The 22,535-nt window shown below is 46.8% G+C and overlaps 1 protein-coding gene across 1 annotated transcript in view; it reads left to right on the top strand.

Annotated features, from left to right (window-relative positions):
* The window catches only part of TTLL6 (tubulin tyrosine ligase like 6), a 43,231-nt gene that overhangs the window by 1,255 nt on the left and 19,441 nt on the right, over positions 1-22,535 (top strand). Inside the window, 8 exon segments of the mRNA XM_033183361.1 lie at positions 554-622; positions 11,212-11,430; positions 12,274-12,311; positions 14,582-14,700; positions 14,840-14,970; positions 16,469-16,625; positions 19,029-19,172; positions 20,101-20,186. Of these exon segments, the coding sequence (XP_033039252.1) occupies positions 612-622; positions 11,212-11,430; positions 12,274-12,311; positions 14,582-14,700; positions 14,840-14,970; positions 16,469-16,625; positions 19,029-19,172; positions 20,101-20,186 (905 nt within the window). The 5' untranslated portion in view covers positions 554-611.

The following is a 22,535-nucleotide window of genomic DNA, read 5'->3' as shown; positions in this document are numbered from 1 at the left end:
GATCCAGATCCGTCTGTCTTTGCTAGCAATGCCCTGAATATTGTGGAGAAAATTACTGGGCATGAGCCTGATCTGAATATTGCATCTTCCAATCTTGCAGAATTTCTCAGTTTCTAGCAGAATAAAAGATAGCATATAAATCAGCAAGATTCTTATTGTTCCCACTACATGTGACCTGTCATTCTCAACACTTCTTATTGGCAAAGCCCTTGAGCAACTGGGTGCCCCATCCCTCCCTTGTTAGTCCGTATTTTGCTGAGGACCCTTTCAGGCCCTGGCCTGAAATTCAAAGGGTGACTAAAATGAAAAGTCAAAAGACCACAAAAAACATCTTATTTTATCCTGTCTGAATCAAAGCCCAAAGCGCTTTTCTAGATGTGAAGCTTTTATCCTCCTAGTGGTCCTGTAATTATAGAGAAGATAGGGAATGGGAGAGGAAATAATTGCTTGGATTTTTATGACATACTGAATTGGAGGGGCAAAGCTGAAAGCAAGATCCAGAGGTCTTACCTCCACATCTTTTCTTCCCCCATCCACTTTGACATTTTCCAAGAGCTAGCCACTGGAGGCCTTCAGAGGGATGCTTCCAGTAGGGAAATGAGGACCAAAAGATGAAAAGGAGGTACGTGAAGGAAAACCTATTATCTGGGGAAAGAGAGGGACTTCACAGACAGACACAATAGGCGAACCCTGCAGTGCTCTGTATTTTCCTATAGACTAGAAAAAAAGTCCAGGTGGTGAAGGTCAGAGATGAAAACACTTGGCTACAACTTGAAATATGTTCTCCCATGGTTCTCTTAATCAACCACCAAATTATTGTTTTGTATCATTTATAGGATGCCCGTGTTCATTCAGTTTTGCAACAGAAAGCACTAAACTGCCGGGTGCGGTGGCTCAGGCTTGTAATCCCAGCACTTTGGGAGGCCGAGGAGGGCCAATCACCTGAGGTCAGGAGTTTGAGACCAGCCTGACCAACATGGAGAAACCCCGTTTCTACTAAAAATACAAAATTAGCTGGGTGTAGTGGCGCATGCCTGTAGTCCCAGCTACCTGGGAGGCTGAGGCAGGAGAATCACTTGAATCCGGGAGGCAGAAGTTGCCGTGAGCTGAGATTGCACCATTGCACTCCAGCCTAGGCAATAGTTTTTTGAAACTCCGCCTCAAAAAAAAAAAAAAAAAAAAGAAAGAAAGAAAAAAGATAGCACTAAACATTTTCCACCCTCTGCAACACCTCCAGGGGAAAGGAGAGTAGAGAACAAATATAGTCCTTCGGAAGTGGAAATAAGACAGGGACCCTCCTCTGAGTTTTTTCCAAGTAACCAGCAATGGACCCGTCCCAGTGAACCCATCCCACTGCTCATTTCCTCCCCCTGGTGGCCAATGTAGGACATTTTCATTATGTCTAACCAGGATCTGGTTGTCAGCCTCTGGCTTGGAAGATGTCAAGATCAAACTCTATACTAAAATGGAAGGAAACATGAGAATTTTTTCAGTGTCTTAACTATCCTACTTGGAAAGGTGAACTGATACCCTTCCTTAAGGACACAATGCCCTTTCTTGTGTCATTAAGAAAAACTGAAGATGGGCAGGGCGCGGTGGCTCACGCCTGTAATCCGTGTAATCCTTTGGGAGGCCGAGGCGGGCGAATCACGAGGTCAGGAGATCGAGACCATCCTGGCTAACACGGTGAAACCCCGTCTCTACTAAAAATACAAAAAAACTAGCTGGGCGAGGTGGCGGGCGCCTGTAGTCCCAGCTACTCGGGAGGCTGAGGCAGAATGGCGTGAACCCGGGAGGCGGAGCTTGCAGTGAGCAGAGATGGCGCCACAGCACTCCAGCCTGGGTGACAGAGTGAAAAGAAAAAAAAAAGAAAAAGAAAAAGAAAGAAAAACTGAAGATGCTATTTTGCTATTTACTGTGTTTGTTAGCATTGGTAGTACAGCGCTTAGTCTTTTTTTTCTTTTCTTTTTTTCTTTCTTTTTTTTTGAGACAGTGTCTCCCTCTGTCGCCCAGGCTGGAGTGCAGTGGTGCGATCTCGGCTCACTGCAACGTCCGCCTCCCAGGTTCAAGTGATTCTCCTGCCTCAGCCTACTGAATACCTGGGATTACAGGCGCCTGCCACCATGCCCAGCTAATTTTTGTATTGTTAGTAGAAACGGGGTTTCACCATGTTTGCCAGCTTGGTCTCCAACTCCTGACCTCAAGGGACCTCAGCCTCCCAAAGTGCTGGAATTACAGGTGTGAGCCACCGCACCCGGCCTTAGTCTTTTTTTTTTTTTTTTTTTTTAGGCGGAGTCTCGCTCTGTCGCCCGGGCTGGAGTGCAGTGGCCGGATCTCAGCTCACTGCAAGCTCCGCCTCCCGGGTTTACGCCATTCTCCTGCCTCAGCCTCCCGAGTAGCTGGGACTACAGGCGCCCGCCACCTCGCCCGGCTAGTTTTTTTTTTGTATTTTTAGTAGAGACGGGATTTCACCGTGTTAGCCAGGATGGTCTCGATCTCCTGACCTCGTGATCCGCCCGTCTCGGCCTCCCAAAGTGCTGGGATTACAGGCTTGAGCCACCGCGCCCGGCTTTCTTTATTAAACTCTCTAAGGCACTTAGTCCACTTTGCATGTCCACTAACCCGGCATAATGGGAAGGTGACTTTGGGACCAGGAGGCTGGGGTTTTGGTGGTGCTTCTGATTACTTGCTCTCTGGCTATGCACAAGTCCCCTCCCCTAGCACAGACTGGTAGAGGGCAGGGAGTTCAAAACCTCTTCTAAAAAGATTCCTTCCAGCTCTAACATTCAGGAATTCCATAGAAGTTTAGAAAATATTCTAATTACACCCTTAATAAGAGTCCTGGTACAATGTGGACATTGGTGAAAAGAAGGGAAAGAGAGTGAAAATAAATACAAGTAGAAACAATACAGCTGTTACCAGGTTATGGCAAATCTGGAGAGATCCAAGCCCTTGTTGGAGATGGGAATTTAGAAGCAGTTGGCTTTAAGGAAAATGATGTGGAACCAACTGAATTTTTTTTTTTTTTTTTTTTTGAGACAAGGTCTAGTTCTGTCTCCCAGGCTGGAGTGCAGTGGTGTGATCTGTACTCGCTGCAACCTCAGCCTTCTGGGCTGAAGTCATCCTCCCACTTCAGCCTCCTAAGTAGCTGAGACTACAGGCACACACCACCACACCTGGCTTATTTATTTATTTATTTATTGGTAGAGATTGGGTTTCATCCTGTTGTCCAGGCTGGTGTCAAACCCCTGGGCTCAAGTGCTCTGCCCACCTTGGCCTCCCAAAGTGCTGAGATTACAGGCATGAGCCACCATGCCTGTCCCTAACTAATTCTTAAGGGACTAAAGTCACTAAGATTGCTTTTGGGAGTTAAAAGATCAGTTACTTTACTTTATGGTCACACCATTTATGGATGGCCAGCAGAGAGGAAAAGGCAGTGAGGGGAGCATGGAGAGATAGGCTGTGGGGTCAGATGGACGTGTCTTCCAACCCCAGCTGTGCCTCTTACCTTAACCTCTCTGTCTCAGTCTTCTCATCTGTAATAGAGGAAAGAGTATCTGTGATAGGATATTATGAGGATGAGACATTATGTGTATAAATGCTTTAGTGTAATGCCTGCTACTTGGTAAGTGGGTTGTCAGTAGTCTATTGCAAGTGAATGAAACAAGCATTTTAAGTGCCAGCTATATGAGAAGGACCCAAAGTTGATGCTTTAACAATGTAAGTAACAAATGTTATTTACCTAATGCTCACAACAATACTTCTATTATATAGCTAAGGAAAATGAACCTTGGAGAAGCTTAATCAGTTCATGCATTTATTCATTCTTCCAGCCCATTAATTCAAGGAACATATGGACATCTCATTTTCAGTATCTTTTCTAGACACTGCTAGGAGCTGAGAATGCAGAGACACAGCCTCTTCCACCAGGAAGTTCACAGTCCAGGGTTACATAGCTGATAGTGGTAGAGAGCACTTTGTGAGTACCTACTATGTGCCAGGCACTGTTCTAAGAACTTTGTGTTGCATTAAGTCAAATGAGTAAACTCATTTGATCTGCATAACTGGGAGAAGCCACTTTACAGATGAGGAAACTAAGGCAGGAGGTTAAATAACTGCCTGAGATCAGACAACTAGGATGTGGCAGAGCTGGGATTTAAGTCCAGACAGACAGACTTTGAAATCTGAGTTCTTAGCCACTACACTGCAGCTGCCTCTTAATAAGTGACTTGGTCACCTATAGCTGACAGCAGAGGCCCTTACACCATGATGCATGTGTATTTCAGGATGCCGCCAGCAGCTCCTCTCACTCCTTCGTATTCTCCTTAGGCTGTGTCTTTCGCCTTTCCTCCTTTTATTCCTCAAGACTATAAGACTGCTTTTGGTGTTGGCACCAACAAAATTGGTAAGCAGGGCAGTAGGTGGGAACTACCAGGTGAGCAGGGAGTGGTTGCTAAGGCTGGTAAGATAAGTCCTGTAGAACCAAATAAAGTCCACACCTGAAAAGTCTGAGAGGAGTCCCAGTTTCCCCTGGGTCAGATTTAATTCTTGTTCTGAAAACCAGGGAATTAAAATGCTTTCTGGCTGGGCGTGGTGGCTCATGCCTGTAATCCCAACACTTTGGGAGGCCAAGGGGGGCGGATCACCTGAGTTCAGGAATTCGAGACCAGCCTGGCCAACACGGCAAAACCCCGTCTCTACTAAAAATGCAAAAATAGTTAGGCCGGCACGGTGACAGGTGCCTGTAATCCCAGCTATTTGGGAGGCTGAGGCAGGAGAATAACTGGAACTCGAGAGGTGGAGGTTGCGGTGAGCCAGGATCGTGCCACTGTACTCCAGCCTGGGTGACAGAGCAAGACTCTGTCTGAAAAAAAAAAAAAAAAAAAAAAAGCTTTCTGCTCAGCCCTGGTGGAAGTAGCTTTTGTTTTCACTTGAAACTGCTTGGAGGCCAGAGATACTAGAGCAGAACCGCTATAAATTCAGGTGTCTATAGGGTTAGGCATGTAGCTTAAATGAAAGAAGTGGGCTGGGTTTAAGAAATGTCACCTCTCTTGAGCTGGGTACAGTGGCTCATGGCTGTAATCCCAGCTGCTTCCAAGGCTGAGGCAGGAGGATCTTTTGAGGACAGGCGTTTGAGACCAGCCTGGGCAACATCGCAAGACCATGTCTCTAAAAAAGAGATGTCTCAATGCTGCTATAAGAAAAATAGGCTGGGCGTGGTGGCTCACACTTGTAATCCCAGCACTTTGGGTGGCCAAGGTGGGTGGATCACCTGAGGTGAAGAGTTCTAGACTAGCCTGACCAGTATGATAAAACTCCGTTCTCTACTAAAAATACAAAAGTTAGCCAGGCATGGTGGCAGGCACTTGTAATCCCAGCTACTCAGGAGGCTGAGGCAAGAGAATCACTTGAACCCAGGAGGCAGTGGTTGCAGTGAGCCAAGACCATGTCCCTGCACTCCAGCCTGGGTGATGGAGTGAGACTCTGTCTCAAAAAAAAAAAAAAAAAAAAAAAAGGAAAAATAATAGCACAAGGATAACTGTTGCTTGGCTCCTGTGTCAGGGAGACAAAAAGGAATGTTGGACATTGGGGCAGACTGGAAAATGTCTACAGGAGGCATTACTGAGCTCTGGTTGATTGCTGACATGAAGGAATAGAGACCTACTTCTCCAAAAGAAACGGAAATCTGCATTTTCTAGTAGTTGGCGACTATATATAGATATATACACACACACATAGATACACACTATATATATATGCACATACTATATATGTGTATATATGTACTCTCTCTCTATACGTATACATATACTATATATACACATAGGTTTTTGTATTTGTTTGATTGTTTTTTGAGACAGGGTCTCGCCATCACCCAGCTGGAGTTCAGTGGCATGATCACAGCTCACTGCAGCCTCAATCTCCTGGGCTCAGGTGATTCCCTTATCTCGGCCTTCTGACGTGTTAGGATTATAGGCATGAGCTACTGTGCCCCAGAAGTAGACATTTCTGCAAGCTAGATTCAGCATGCATGTCCCCAGTAGGCAAACTTTGAAGGAGATACTCCCTTTCAGGATCTTCGGAGAGACAGGATTCAGCCTTGGCGATTAAACAGGGAGAGAAGCTTGGGGGAAACGAAAGCAAGGAGACCAAAGACAAAGCAAAAATAGTCACATGGCAAGTACTGTTTGCCATCTTGCACCTGTCTCGGGTACCATCCAAGATGGCTCTTATGTCATAGGCAGCCTAGAATACAAGGGAATGCAGGCAAGAATTCCATGGTGACCCAGTTCATCTAAAAGTGCATGGGCTCAGTTTTTTACTCTACATGCTTGAGGCCCTCTCATGCAAGAGCAAACATAATTTGACCTTTTTAAATTTTCTTTTCCTTTTTCATTTTGAGACAGGGTTTTGCTCTTGTTGTCCAGGCTGGAGTACAATGGCACGATCTCAGCTCACCACAACTTCTGCCTCCCAGGTTCAAGCAATTCTCCTGCCTCAGCCTCCTGAGGAGCTGGGATTACAGGCCTGCGCCACCATGCCTGGTTAATTTTCTGTATTTTTAGTAGAGACGGGGTTTCTCCATGTTGGTCAGGCGGGTCTCGAACTCCTGACCTCAGTTGATCCACCCGCCTCGTCCTCCCAAGGTGTTGGGATTGCAGGCATGAGCCACCGCGCCCGGCCTTTCTTTTCTTTTTTTGAGACAGGGTCTCTGTCATCCAGGCTGGAGTGCAGTGGTGCAACTGTGGCTCACTGCTGCCTTAAACTCCTAGGCTCAAGCAATCCTCCTACCTCAGCCTCCTGAGTAGCTGGAACTACAGGCATGTGGCACTGTACCCAGCTAATTTTTTTTTTTTTTTAATAGAGATGGGGGCTCACTTTGTTGCCCAGGCTGGTTTTGAACTCCTGGGCTCAAGCAATCCTCTCACCTTGGCCTCCCAAAATGTTAGGATTACAGGCATGAGCCACTGCACCTGGCCTACTCTTTGAGGCAGACACATAAAAGGAGCCATGACTTGTTCTTATCACTCAGGCAAGGACTCAAAAATGGGCAAAGAGAATTCGCACCTCCAGAGGTCAAATTCTGGGTCAGTTTTCTCTCCCCAAGTTAACATTAACCTTTAGGTAAACAGAGCCACTCCTCCTTGAGGGCTTGGTACATAGGAGCCGTTGTGGAGGGCTAGGGGAGTGGAGCTGGCCGTTTACCTGCAAGGAAGGGAGCAGCCCAAGGTCAAGATTTCATGTACCTTAGTTCCCCTGAACTTTGCCAAGAATATGCCTGTTCACTGGGAACAATTGACTTACAAGACCCAGGGTTTATCTGTCCTGAGCACATCTCTTCTTCCTCCTGCTCTGGTGTCACCATAAAGGGTCTTGCCTGTAAGTGGCAGCCCTCTTCAGAAAGAGAAAGAAACAAGTGGCAATCCTTGGCTGACTTAACAATTCTGCCCTCCCTCTCATTGTAAGCATTCAATGGGAGCATGTATATGAAAATCTTTGAAAATCCCAGAGAACTATCCCCACATAAAAGCTTATTATTATATTATTTATAGGTATCTTCCATAGTTAAAGGGCTCCACACCACCACATTTGGTTTTAGAAAGGAATAGAGAGAGGTGGAAGGGTGCAGTCATATTAAAGACATTGGCCATAGGGTATAAAAGTTGTCTAGAATTAACAAGTTTGGGCTAGGTGCGGTGACTCACACCTGTAATCCCAGCACTTTGGGAGGCTGAGGCGGGCGGATCATTTGAGGTCAAGAGTTTGAGACCAGGCTGGCCAATATGGTGAAACCCTGTCTGTACTAAAAATACAAAAAAATTAGCCTGACATGGTGGCGGGTGCCTGTAATCCCAGCTACTCAGGAGGCTGAGGCAGGAGAATCACTTGAACTTGGGAGATGGAGGTTGCAGTGAGCTGAGATTGCACCACTGCACTCCAGCCTAGGTGACAGAACAAGACAGCATCTCAAAACAAAACAAAAAAAAACAAAAAAAAACCAAAACAAGAATAGCAAATTTGTATATAGAGGGGAGGTGATTCCCAAGACATTGTGGGGCTCTGGTGAGCCTATTCTTATTGCATATTGCTGGTAGTATTCCAAATTATTGCAATCCCTCTGGGAAGCAACATGGTTTTTATATATATACATATGAGAAGCTATGTAATTTGCATATTCATTAACCCTGTAATATCAGGATATTAAGAAAATAACCCTAAGTAAGTAAAAGGCCTTCTGCACATGCAAGAGTGCATTTTAGAGCTATTTATATAATATCAAAATTGGCAGCGACTTACATTTCCAACAATAGGACAATGATTGGTTACATTCAGGTGCATTCTTTCAATGGAATACATACAGCCATTAAAAACTAGAAATGGTCAGGCGTGGTGGCTCATGCTTGTAATCCCAACACTGTGAGAGGCAGAGGCAGGCAGATTGCTTGAGGTCAGGAGTTCAAGACCAGCTTGGCTAAATTGGTGCAACCCTGTCTCTACTAAAAATATAAAAGTTAGCTAGGTGTGGTGGTGCATGCCTGTAATCCCAGCTTTTTGGGGGACTGAAGTACAAGAATTGCTTGAACCCAGGAGGCAGAGGTTGCAGTGAGCCGAGATTGCACCCGCTATAGCCTGGGAGACAAAGCAAAACTCTGTCTCAAAACAAACAAACAAACAAACAAACCAAAAAACTCAGAAACATGTAAACTTTGCCACAGTGAAAAGGCTGTTTATGATCTACTAAGTGGGCAAAAAGCAAATACAAAATTGATTACAATTGTATTAGAATAAGTATGCTTAGAAATTATTATTTTGGCAGGGCGAGGTGGCTCACACCTGTAATCCCAGCACTTTGGGAGGCTGAGGCAGGCGGATCACCTGAGGTTGGGAGTTTGAGACCAGCCTGACCAACATGGAGAAACCCCATCTCTACTAAAAATACAAAATTAGCCGGGCATGGTGGTGCATGCCTATAATCCCAGCTCCTCAGGAGGCTGAGGCAGGAGAATCATTTGAACCTGGGAGGCAGAGGTTGTAGTGAGCCAAGATCGTACCATTGCACTCCGGCCTGGACAACAAGAGTGAAACTCCCTCTCAAAAAACAAAAAACTACAACAACAAAAAAGAAATTATTATTTTTAAAATTAATTAATTATTTTTTTGAGACGGAGTCTTGCTGTTGTCGCCCAGGCTGGAGTGCAATGGTGCAATCTTGGCTCACTACAACCTCCACCTCCTGGAGTCAAGCGATTCTCCTGCCTCAGCCTGCTGAGTAGCTGGGATTATGGGTGTGCACCACCATGCCTGGCTAATTTTGTATTTTTAGTAGAGATGGGGTTTTGCCATGTTGGCCAGGCTGGTCTCGAACTCCTGACCTCAAGTGATCTGCCTGCCTCAGTCTCCCAAAGTGCTCAGATTACAGACGTGAACCACCATGCCTGGCCTTATGCTTAGAAATTAAGAATAAAAGTGAATCCACAGGCAGTTTAAAGTGGCTATGATAGAGTAGGAAAGCTACAGGTGATTTCTCATCCTACCTCATTTTCTAAGCCTCCTTTAATTTTATATTATTTCAATGATAATACATTGTAATAAAGATATTATTATCTTTTTTTTAAATCCAAAGAATTTGTGAAGGAGGAACAGGTAGTAAGTAGCAAGGGGACTGTGGACATCGGAGGGGAAGGGTTGAAATGTGAGGAGGTTTGCAGGATTTTCGGAGGTGAGGAGAGGAAGGGAAAGCCCCAGAAAATTGGCTCTGTCGTCATAGGAACCTTGGATATGAGGGAATATGAATCCGCTAATTGGGCCTGGCTGTTCTGGGTTACCCAAAGGCAAACTAAGCATGTTCTTAAGGAGGAGTGAAGCAGGGGCATTCAAATCCATTAAAAATAGTTGACATTTGACATTTCTTGTTTTTTTTTTTTTTGAGATGGAGTCTCGCTCTATGGCCCAGGCTGGAGTGCAGTGGTGTGATCTCGGCTCACTGCAACCTCTGCCTTCCAGTTCAAGCGATTTTCCTGCCTCAGTCTCCTGTGTAACTGGGATTACAGGTACCCGCCGCCACGTATAGCTAATTTATTTTTCGTATTTTTTTTTTTTTGAGACGGAGTTTCTCTCTTGTTGCCCAGGCTGGAGTGCAACGATCTTGGCTCACCACAACCTCCGCCTCCCGGGTTCAAGTGATTCTCCTGCCTCATCCTCCTGAGTAGCTGGGATTACAGACATGCACCACCATGCCCGGCTAATTTTTGTATTTTTAGTAGAGATGGGGTTTCTCCATGTGGGTAAGGCTGGTCTCAATCTCCCGACCTCAGGTGATCTGCCTGCCTTGGCCTCTGAAAGTGCTGGGATTACAGGCGTGAGTCACCGTGCCTGGCCTTTTTTTTTTTTTTTTTAATAGAGACCGGGTTTCACCATGTTGGCCAGCCTGGTCTCAAACTCCTGACCTCAAATGATCTGCCCGCCTCGGCCTCCCAGAGTGTTGGGATTACAGGCGTGAGCCACTGTGCCCAGCAATATTTGCCATTTTGAGCAAACATGAAAGAAATCTCATGGGGCTAGGGAGGATGAGATTCTACTGAACTTCCTTATATGTATTTTATAATTTGATCTTGTTTTTATTTTGGAATGGCTGGTGGGGGAGACATAGCCTTCTCTGTGGTTGGTGTCTCTGAAGGTCTGCATCTGGCCCTGGGCTTGAATCTTATTGTTCAGTCAGCTACACATTAGTCCTGTACTCCACGAGCAGCAGTTGCATTCATTTTTAGGCCAGCATATTTTGTGGGAGGTTCACTGCAGTGCTGAAACAGTTAACAGACCTCCTCAGAGCACCTCTACTTGCACCCTCTGGGACTAACTCTCTCAGCTAGGAAGGCTTGGGGCTTCACTGTCTCCAGACACTCACTCACTTTAATATTGTTTACCAGGTGGTGCCATGCATAGCATCTCTGGCTTCTCCTGAAAATCCCAGGAGGGAAAAACCAAGGCTAGGGTTGGCTGAGTGCGTCTCCAAGGTCACAGCCAATGGCAAAAGGTGGAATCAGCTCCCTCCCAGAGTTTGCATCAAACCACGGAGGCCGAGTGGCGTTGTATAAACTGCAACCTGTTGCCTTGAATTAGAACCCTGGGTCACCACCCACATGAGTGAGGGAGGGGGTCCCCCTGGAGGTGGATCCCTGTAACTGCAGCTCCCTCTGCCCTCTCTCTAGGGGCCTGGTATTTCCCCAGAGCCTCCTCCCAGGCCAGGGAGATGTCACGGTGCCGGACTCTGGAAAGCCAGGAAGGGGCAAACTCCGAAGAGAAGGGGGACAGTTCCATAGAAGATCCAAAAGAAACCATCGCGCTGGCTTTTGTGAGAGTGAACCCAGGAGCACAAAACAGACTTCAGAATGCCCAGCAGCAAGGCAAGAAGAAGAGGAAGAAAAAGAGGTTAGGATTGAAAGCTGGGGAATGGGGAGCCATGTTGGTAAGAACAGGAAGGACCTGGAGGGAAGGGGGTCTTGGCTGATGATGAGAAGGCAAAGGAGAAGCTGTGTGCCGAGACTGCCAATATCTCACCACTTTTGGTTCATATAAAAAGAATCTACTTTTGATGATCTGTTTTATAGAATCAAATGATCGTGTGGGTAATCTAAAAAACCACACCTTGTCCTAATTTTCATTCTATTTGTGTTTAGGATGCCTTTAAAAAAATAGCAGGAAGAGAAGATTTCCTTGTTTTAAGAAGGCGCTTATTTGTCCTGGAAATTTAGTACACCTTCAATATGATAGCACCATACTGACTTATCAGGATCCAACTGCAGCTTGTGCATTCCGGTTCTTGTTTAATATTTCACCATGCCTTGCTCCATTCAGACTGATTGATGAAGAAAAGCTTGTCCACGTTCTTATTCATAGCTTCCCTTAATGGGGGAAAGAGGAAGGAGATAAGTATTTTGGCCAAAAAGATGTTCAATTCCTGTCCCTGATGAGCCAGTGGAGTAAAAGGCTTGAGGCAATATGTTAGTGAGAAGCTGCAAGCAAGATTAGCTGTAATGGCAACACAGAATTTCTACCTTCCGGGTAGAGTAATAGTACCCTGATGCCATGTTTTCCACCATGCTGTACCCCTTTGGACTCGTGTCTTCAGCAACAGGGATGGTCAAACCAGGCTTAGCATGGCAGGCTAGATTTTAGAGAGCTCCACCTGGGACAGGATGTTTCTGGGCACAGTCACTTGTTCTGGCAAATGTGTTTCTGTCTTGCTGCTTTCCTTTTTCTCTTTTCCAGATGATTGGTGATCAATCTATCCAGCTGCCGGTATGAGAGTGGTGAGCATCTACATTCAGGGGATCTATAATGGGGACCCACCGGATTCTCCCAAAGGATTGGGAAGAGTCACTTTTGTGTATTTGTGAGGATGGAAGGGTGTGTCTCCAAATCCTGTCCTTCAGTTCTCCTAGCTCAATGAACTACTTAATTAAGGAAGTTGGGAATCTTATTCCAAGAGTCATGGATTTTCACCAGAATGGTGTGTACTTCAACTATCTGTAATTCTTATATATAGTGATTTGGGGATCTAATTGTAAGAGACAGCTGTTGCTGCAGCCAGTGGCTTTGTTTTAGAGGACAAGTTACAAACTTGCAGTTCGTGAACTGAACCTGATCTACAGACCTATTTGGTACTTCAGAGCACAGTGTTGCTGTTGCTTTTTTTTTCTTTTTTTGAGACGGCATCTTGCTCTGGAGTGCAGTGGCATGATCTCAGCTCATTGCAACCTCCACCTCTCAGGTTCAGGTGATTCTCCTGCCTCAGCCTCCCAAGTAGCTGGGATTACAGGCAAGTGCCATGCCTGGCTAATTTTTTGTATTTTTAGTAGAGATGGGGTTTCACAATGTTGGCCATGCTGGTCTCAAACTCCTGACCTCAAGTGATCCATCCACCTCAGCCTCCCAAAGTGCTGGGATTATGAGTGTGAGCCACTGTGCCTGGCTGTTGCTGTATTGTATTTATTTATTCATTTTATTTTATTTTTTTTGAGACTGAGTTTCACTCTTATTGCCCAGGCTGGAGTGCAATGGCACGATCTCAGCTCACTGCAACCTCTGCCTCCTGGGTTCAAGCAATTCTCCTGCCTCAGCCCCCTGAGTAGCTGGGATTATAGGCATGCACCACCTTGCCCGGCTAATTTTGTAGTTTTAGTAGAGATGGGGGTTTCTCCATGTTGGTCAGGCGGGTCTCGAACTCCCGACCTCAGGTGATCTACCTGCCTCGGCCTCCCAGAGTGTTGGGATTACAGGCATGAGCCACTGCGCCCGGCCATTTATTTATTTTTTTTGAGATGGAGTCTTGTTCTGTCGCCTAGGCTGGAGTGCAGTGGCATGATCTTGGCTCACTGCAACCTTCGCCTCCCAGGTTCAAGTGATTCTCCTGCCTCAGCCTCTCAAGTAGCTGGGAGTACAGGTGCATGCCACCATGCCCAGATAAATTTCGTGTTTTTATTAGAGACAAGGTTTTGCCATGTTGACCAGGCTGGTCTCGAACTCCTGACCTCGGGTGATCTGCCCGCCTTGGCGTCCTAAAGTGCTGGGATTACAGGCATGAGCCACTGTGCCCAGACTGTCATTGTATTTTAAATTCAAATATGAATGCTTTAGGGTAGTCTTGTACTGTCCCGGTTACTGCAGGCACTTCTCCCATTCTAGGCCCTTGAAGGCATTTGAGTTGGTGTTGGAGTCAGCTCCTACTTATTAATCCTAACAGGGACAGAAAGGATATGACATCACAAATGAAGTTTTGAAATCCAGTGTGTACTTTAAAAAAAATGTATGCTTAATATACCATATACTAATTAAGATTGGCTCTGACTAATGTTAAGGATTAGTTTATATTCCCTGAACATTCAGAGCTTGGTGTTTGGAGGAAAGCCAGAAGCTTGCTTTCTGGCAAAGGGAAGCCAGAACAGGCAAATCATTCACCCTAGATAATCTTCTATGGGGATCATTGAGTACAGGCTGGATTTTTCAGTAGTTTTCAACTCTCTGTGTTCCTTTATTTATTCTCTTTCTCTCTTTCTCTTTCTTTCTTTCTTTCTTTCTTTCTTTCTTTCTTTCTTTCTTTCTTTTTTTTTTTTTTTTTTTTTTTTTTTTTTTTTCTCTCTCTCTCTCTTTCTTTCTTTTCCTTCCTTCTTTTCTTTCTCTCACAGGGTCTCCTGTTGCTCAGGCCGAAGTGCAGTGGCATGATCACGGCTCACTGCCGCCTTGATTTACAGGGCTCAGGTTATTCTCCCCCTCAGCCTCCTGAGTAGCTGGGATTACAGGCATGCGCCACCACACCCAGCTAATTTTTTGTATTTTTAGTAGAGATGGGGTTTTGCCATGTTGGCCAGGCTGGTCTTGAACTCCTGGGCTCAAGTGATGCAGTGGCAGTGTTTGACTCTCCATTCTTGCATTAATGGAGACAGGGCAAGATGGCTTCTAGTCTCAAGGAGCTGAGTTCTCTCACTTCAGTACTTGGTCTGGGAGCACCTAGTAATGGAACCTCCCCACCCCATGCTCCTCCCCCACTTCCCGGGCTAATAGGCCTTTCTTTCTTCAATAGTGCGCAGGGCCGCCCAACAGTACGGCCTTAGAGAGGGAGGGGAAAACGATGACTGGACTCTCTATTGGACAGATTACTCAGTATCACTGGAGCGGGTGATGGAAATGAAAAGTTACCAGGTATTTGGGTTAGTGATGGTCCTTGGTTTAAGTGCGGCATCTTACCCGGTGGGGCCCCATTTTTACACCTGTGTCCCAGGGAGATTTTGGGGTACTCCCATGTCCCTCGATTGCTCATGAATTCCGGCTTCCCTTGCAGAAGATCAATCACTTTCCCGGGATGAGTGAAATCTGCCGGAAGGACTTGCTGGCCAGGAATATGAGCCGCATGTTAAAGTTGTTCCCTAAAGATTTCCACTTTTTCCCTAGGACCTGGTGTCTTCCTGCTGAGTGAGTGCCCCCTGCCCTGTGCTTCCTTCTCCAGTCCTCTCCCCATTTATGTTTCCTGTTGCCCCTGATTCCCTGGTTGCCACTTTCCCTGCCCATATGATCTCCCATCTCTCTGGCTACTGTTCAGGAAGAGAAGGGATAAAGGGTGTGTCCAAGGTTGAGAAAACACAAGGCTCTGCCTGTGAAATTAGATGACATTTAGGGGCTGGGTGCCCTGGAACATGTACCTGCAGTTGAGGTTAGAGTTTGTCCTGACGCTGAAAGCTGTTGATTTTGAACTCATTCCAACCATGTAACTGTGCAGTTTCTGAATCTTTAAGGACCATGAGCACCTCTGGAGAGAGTGTGGTAGCGGTTAGCACCCAGGTTAGGAGCAGGGAGGGATGCCTGACCTCTGTCCCATGCAGTGCTATGGATAGCAGTCAGCACTTCCCCTTCTCTGCTCTCTTTATATCCATTTCAAAACGACAGCAGTTCCTGGTATGTAAAATGCTCTGGACCACACCACTGAGGAACAGGAGAAATGTGAGATGACATACGTGACCTGGGGTGCAATCTGGTGGCTGAGACAGGGCTGAGACAGTGAACAGTGCCACTATCAGATTATACTCACATGGCAAGAGCATCAGAGGAATTCCATCCTCCCCTCTCCACCCAGTGCTTTCCAAAACCAAGAGCTCCAGGGTTCTCAGACTTTCCTTCGCTTGTCTGGAACAAGTTTCAGGGCTTAGCAGCAAATTAGAAGGAAATGTATTTGCCATCAGGTCAACAGGAGCTCCAGATTTCATGGTTACTGAGAAACATTGCAGTTAGGTGATTTTTCCAATGGTTACAAGGTTCCTTTGAGTTAAAACACAGAAGTATAGCGAGACTGAGAGACAGAATCCACTCATTTAGTTTCTTTCTTTCTTCTGAATATACTTTCCTCAAAATATGTTCAAATATATGATTTGCTCTCCCATACTCTGACTAAAATGGAGGCGTCACAGATGAGACACTGAAGCCCAGCGCGGGGTGAGAGACTGATGGATCCAAAGTCACATCACTTGTCAGGGCTTGAACCAGGTCCAGAACTCCAAAGCTCCTACCTGCAAGCCCCGAAGGCCAAACTACCTGCGCCATGGTCACCTTGATGGGGCATGCAGCACTGTGCCCGCATTATGTCATGCAGCTAAGCACCACAGCAGATGGGTGTCATTATTATCTTTACTGTATAGATGATGAAGTTGAGGTTTAGAGAGGTCAAGTCCTTGCAAAGGGTTGCACCACTGGTAAGTGGTGTTGCTTGGGCTTCAACCCAGGCCTGAATTCCCTCTGAAGCCCATACTCCCTGCTGTGTGTGCTCTACTGCCTCCCATTGCTGGACCTCTGGGCATCTGTCAATGCTAGGGCTTTGTCACATTAGATAGCTTTTCTTTCTTTTCTTCATAAAGAGCTAGCCTTCCTTTTCATTGTTCCCCAGCTAAAGATGTATCTTGTTCCCTCCCTGCTCTGGTAGCTGGGGAGATTTGCAGACCTACAGCAGGTCAAGAAAAAATAAGACATACATTTGTAAGCCGGATTCGGGCTGCCAAGGGAAAGGTATATTCATCACCCGGACAGTGAAAGAAATCAAACCAGGGGAGGATATGATCTGTCAGCTCTATATTTCAAAGGTACTTCCTCATTGTGATTATTTATTTATCACCCACAGCAACCGCGGGCTTTAGCTCCACTGGACAGAATGCGAAATGAGGGAATGGAGGGTGAAGACGGAGGTGGAGCTGACCTGGCTTCTGCCTTGCACTTTGTCAGACCAAACGTTCTGACCAGGGGTGCTGGCACGTGCCTGGGCCAGAGTGTCTCTTATCCTTTTACCCTTGTCAATTGGTCTGGCCCTACCAGGCTGGCCCTTTTCCTCTAACACATTAGGGCTAGGGGAGCACCTTTGGTTTGGGACAGCCCTCATGTGGGAAAGGGGCATGGTGCTAGAGAGCAATCAGCTTTTCTCTTTGACTGGAGGTCGTAGGTCATAGCCCACTGTGGGGAGGGAGCCCTCTAGGAGTGTGGACAGAGTGGGACACACTGATCTCTCTGGGAAGAAATGGCCAGGAGATGACATTGCAGGGAGGACTCTTGTAGAACTGCCACTGTGCGTTGGCTGCATAAAGTGGTTCACGCCTGTAATCCCAGCATTTTGGGATGCCAAGGTGGGTGGATTGCTTTGAGCTTGGGAGTTTCAGACCAGCCTGGGAAACATGACAAAACCCTTTCTCAACAAAAATTAGCCAGGTGTGGTGGCACATGCCTGTAGTTCCAGCTACTCCAGAGGCTAAGGCTGGAGAATCGCTTGAGCCCGGGAAGCAGAGGTTGCAGTGAGCCAAGATTGTGCCACTGCACTCCAGCCTGGGCAACAGGGTGAGATGCTGGAGACCCTGTCTCAAAAAACAAAACAAAACAAAACAAAACAAAAAAACAGAAAAGAAAAAAAAAAAAAAGAACTGTAATTCTATGTAGCCCTGAATGGTGACAATATGTCCATGCATCAAAAGACTGTATTTTATTTTTATTTCTTTAGAGATAGGGTATTGCTCTGTCACTCTGACTGGAGTGCAGTGACACAATCATAGCTTATTGTAACCTCAAACTCCTGAGTTCATGCAATCCTCCCACCTCAGCCTCCCCAGTAGAGCTAGGATTACAGGCACACGCCACCACATCTGGTTAATTTGTAATTGTTATTTTTTTGAGACAGAGCCTCACTCTGCTGCTAGGCTGGAGTGCAGTGGTGCAGTCTCGGCTTGTTGCAATCTCTGCCTCTCAGGTTCAAGTGATTCTCTTGCCTTAGCCTTCCAAGTAGCTGGCACCCACCAGCACAGCCAGCTAATTTTTGTATTTTTAGTTGAGACGGGGTTTCACCATGTTGACCAAGCTGGTCTCAAACTCCTGACCTCAAGTAATCTGCCTGACTTAGCCTCCCAAAGTGCTGGGATTACAGGTGTGAACCACTGTGCCCAGACTAATTTTTTAATAAAAAAAATTTATTTGTAGAGATAGGGTCTCTATGTTGCTGAGGCTGGTCTTAAACTCCTAGGCTCAAGAGATCCTCCTGCCTTGGCCTCACAATGTGCTGGGCTTCCCAGTGTGAGTCACTGTGCCTGGCTTATCAGAGAATTTTTATTTATTTATTTATTTATTTTGAGACAGGGTCTCACTCTGTTACCCAGGCTAGAGTGCAGTGGTGTGATCAGGGCTCACTGCAGCCTCGACCTCCTAGGCTGGAGCAATCCTTCCACCTCAGCCTTCTGAGTAGCTAAGACTACAGGCTTGCACCACCACACTTGGCTAATTTTTTTTGAATTTTAGTAGAGACAAGGTCTCACTTTGTTGCCCAGCCTGTTCTTGAACCCTGAGCTCAAGCAATCCTCCCTCCTCGGCCTCCCAAAGTGTTGGGATTATAGACATAAACCACTGCACCTGGCCCATCAGAGGACCTTTTTTTTTTTTTTTTGAGATGGAGTTTCGCTCTTTCGCCCATGCTGGAGTGAAGTGGCGTGATCTTGGCTCACTGCAATCTCTGACCCCTGGGGTTCAAGCGATTCTCCTGCCTCAGCCTCCTGAGTAGCTGGGATTATAGGTGCCCACCAACATGCCTGGTGAATTTTTGTATTTTTAGTAGAGACGGGGTTTTACCATGTTGGCCAGGCTGGTCTCGAACTCCTGACCTCAGATGATCCATCTGCCTCAGCCTCCTAAAGTGCTAGGATTATAGCCCGGCCTCAGAGGACTGTTTAATGTTTCTCTGTTTAATTGCCAAGATACCTCTTAGAGGTGGTTACTCGTGTCACTTGACAGATGAGGAAACCAAGGCACAGTGTGGTTTAGTGACCTCCACAGGGTCACATGTTGGGACCCAGAGCCCAAGTCTCCTTGTTCTTCTCTCTGACCCTAGACAAGCCTTCCCTCCACAACACTAGGCAATGTTGGAGCCAACTCCATGGAAACAAGGCAGGAGCTAGTGATTTTCAAGTGTAAATTTCTCCCCTAATGCATGTCTGACTTCTGTTCTCGCCTTCCAGCCCTTTATCATTGATGGGTTTAAGTTTGACCTACGGATTTATGTACTGGTGACATCCTGTGACCCTCTCAGGATTTTTGTGTACAATGAAGGACTGGCCCGCTTTGCGACGACCTCTTACTCCCGCCCTTGCACAGACAACCTGGTGAGCTAAGGGGACACACTACCTCACCCTATCCCCATAGCATAATTAAAAAAAAAATCCTAGTTAAATCCACGTTCTCAAGACATTGTGAGGGTCATTTGTTGAGCGCTTGCTATGTGCCAGGTTTCATTAGGCCTTCCAGGAGCGCTCAGAGAGAGGGATGGTTATCTCCATTTTACAAATGACGAGATTAAAACCCAGAGCATAAGGGACTTGTCCAAAGTCACATAGATAGGAAGAGGTGAGTCTGGGGCTTGTGACCAGGTCTGCCTGACTCCAAAGCCAGAACCACAGTTCAGGGGTACTCAAGGAGAAAAGGCCATGGGTGAGCAACCCTGCCATCCCCACCTTTCCTGGATCCCCAGGACTCCTGAAGTTTTTCTCAGGCTGCGCACAACCCAATCTCATAAAGAATTGGAGTTTTCTTGTTTTTTTTTTTGTTTTTTTTTTTTTTTGAGATGGCGTCTCATTCTGTCGCCTAGGCTGGAGTGCAGTGGTGCAAGCTCAGCTCACTGCAGGCTCTGCCTCCCGGGTTCACGCCATTCTCCTGCCTCAGCCTCCTGAGTAGCTGGGATTACAGGTGCGTACCACCAGGTCCAGCTAATTATTGTATTTTTAGTAGAGATGGGGTTTCATTGTGTTAATCAGGCTGGTCTTGAACTCTTGACCTTGTGATCTGCCCACCTCAGTCTCCCAAAGTGCTGGGATTACAAGCATGAGCCACCGCGCCCAGCAGAATTGGAGTTTCTTAGGCTTGAGGCTGCAGGACACCCCTTCTTACTTCCTCTATTTTGCCACACAAAATAAGCCCTAAAACTTCCTTTTCTTTCCATCCCTTCAAGCTCCAGGGGCCATGGGAGGGCAGAGAGAGGAAGCAGGGGGCCTGCCCTTCTGAGCTGACCCCACAGATATGTGTCTCTTTCCCCAGGATGATTTCTGCATGCACCTGACTAATTATTCCATTAATAAGCACAGTTCAAATTTCATTCGAGACGCTCACTCTGGCAGTAAGAGGTAAGGAAGAGGCTTCATTTTTCTTTCCTTTCCCTACCAACCTCAGAACTGCTTTCTGGGATTCTACCCAAACCCTGTCAGTCCCCATCAGTGTTTCCATCTTGGGTCACATGGTCTGAGAAAGTACTTCTTTGCTTCGCAACCCAGAACAAATTCCTTCGTCTCTGCCGTCTTGGCTGTTAATCATTAAAAGAAGGCCCCATCGTAAACCCTGGGAGGCTGGGAGGAGGAGAGATAAACATGAGCTGTTTCCCCAGCAGAATCTATACACACACCAAAACATACCCTTATTACAGTTGGCCCTTCTGCTATTTCCAAAGCAACAGATATTTACTGATCTGCCACGTGAGAAGGACTTGCCAGGCAGTCATTGCTTGGCCCGTGTCCCCCCGGGTGTTGCTCCAATTGAGATTCCCAAATGATGTGTCACGGTGCCCTCACATGTGGCTAGCTGACTTGAAGATTCCTCAGAAGGGGGGAAATTGAGAGCGGTTCACGACAGTATCTTCACGACAGGCTTTTCCATTCCTGTTATTGTCTAATCAGGTCTCATTTGAGTTTTAAGAAAACGGGAGACTGAAGAATGTGAACTTGACCAGGTGAAGGGGGAAAGGGAAAAGGAGCAAGTATTTCTGAGGCTTCGTGTGTGTTGGGTGGGGTCTGTGTTTGATGCTTTCTGTGCATTTTTTATTGCTGAATTTTTCTTTTCTTTCCTTTCCTTTTCTTTTTTTTTTTTTTAGACGGAGTCTCGGTCTGTCACCCAGGCTGGAATGCAGTGGCGCAATCTTGGCTCACTGCAACCTGCACCTCCCGGGTTCAAGTGATTCTCCTGCCTCAGCCTCCCAAGTAGCTGAGACTATAGGCATGTGCCACCACACCCAGCTAAGTTTTGTATTTTTAGTAGAGATGGGGTTTCAACATGTTGGCCAGGATTGTCTTGAGCTCTTGACCTCGTGATCTGCCCTCCTCGGCCTCCCAAAGTGCTGGGATTACAGGCATGAGCCACCACGCCTGGCCTGTTTTTGAATTTTTTACAGCAACACTATGGTAAAGGCATTGCTATCTGCTCTCTGTAGGTGGAGAACTGTGAGTTAGGTGCCATCTCCATCTTACAGATGAGGAAACTGAGTCTTAGAGGTTGCGTGAGTTACCCCAGGTCCCACAGCTGTGACTGCTAGACTGGGTGGAGAAGCGAGGTCTGTTAGACCCCAGAGCTCATTCTCTTTTCTAATGCACCAAGCTTCAAAGGACCACTGAACAGGCTATCAGTTTGGCTTCAGACCATCAGAGAGGCATGTGACATTTCATGACCCCTTCAGTGGCAGCATTCCAAAAAGCACACGGAAAATCACTAAGTTAAGGCTGCTTAAAGGGGATGTGGAAGACTGATGGGAGGCAGTCTCCCCCTTTTCCAGAAGATGTCAGCCACCTGTGCTGCCTGAAGCTCTGCCACTTCCTCCTCTCCTCCCCACCTGAGCTGTGGGCACCAGCTGGGCCTCTTGCATTGCTGCGTTCTGAGCGTCGGCACTTTGGGAGGTCTAGCTTGTAGTCCCGGCTCTGACACTTGCCAGCTAAGCTTGGACAAGTTACTTCATCTCTCTGAGCCTGCACTTCTTGGTCTGGAGGATGAATGTGATGAGACTCCCTGCCATGCCCTGACACCTCACAGGGTCTCTGTGAGGTTCAAATGACTTGTGATGGCAACATAGACAGTGTGCATGGTTACTGTCATTTTTCATTAGCCTAAGGGCACGGAATGGAAAGGTTCTCATTTCCCTCCTCCAGTGAGAACTGGCACCCCAACAGCAGGCTCTGGGCCCTCGGCTGTGATGGAGGAGTGTCTTGGGGTAGCAGAACTAAGGTGAGGTTGCAAAGGCTTCAAGTGTTGTTCTGCCTCTTCCATTTCCTTCTTCCTCTTCCTCTGTTCATCTCCCTCTCACCCCACGGTGCTTCTCCATCCACTCTCTCCTGGAGCAGCCGCCTGCCCCCGTGGCCTCCACCTGCCCTTGCTGGGCTCAGCCTGTCTCCCTTGGGCTCCAGGTCCATCTCTCCTCAGTTCCACCTGGACGTCTTCAACTCAGCATTTCCCAGTGTGGGTGTGTTCTCTCTCCTTGCCTCCACCCCAGCGCTACAAATTGGTCTCGCTGCCCAACTTCCCCATCTCTACCTTCTCATCTCCAGGGCTGGAGAGCTTAGACATTTCTTTTCCTAGTGATAATTTGCATACTTGAAACCACTTAATCCTCCTCAAAACAACACTATGAAGTCGGCATTATTATCGTCCCTATTCTGCATATTAGGAAACTGAGATGTGAAAAAGTTAAGTAACTTACCCTGGGTGGCACAGCT

This window comes from Trachypithecus francoisi, unplaced genomic scaffold (genome assembly GCF_009764315.1).
Source record: "Trachypithecus francoisi isolate TF-2019V2 unplaced genomic scaffold, Tfra_2.0 Lachesis_group20, whole genome shotgun sequence".
Classification (NCBI taxonomy): domain Eukaryota; kingdom Metazoa; phylum Chordata; class Mammalia; order Primates; family Cercopithecidae; genus Trachypithecus; species Trachypithecus francoisi.
This window is presented reverse-complemented; position numbering and strand designations above follow the sequence as displayed.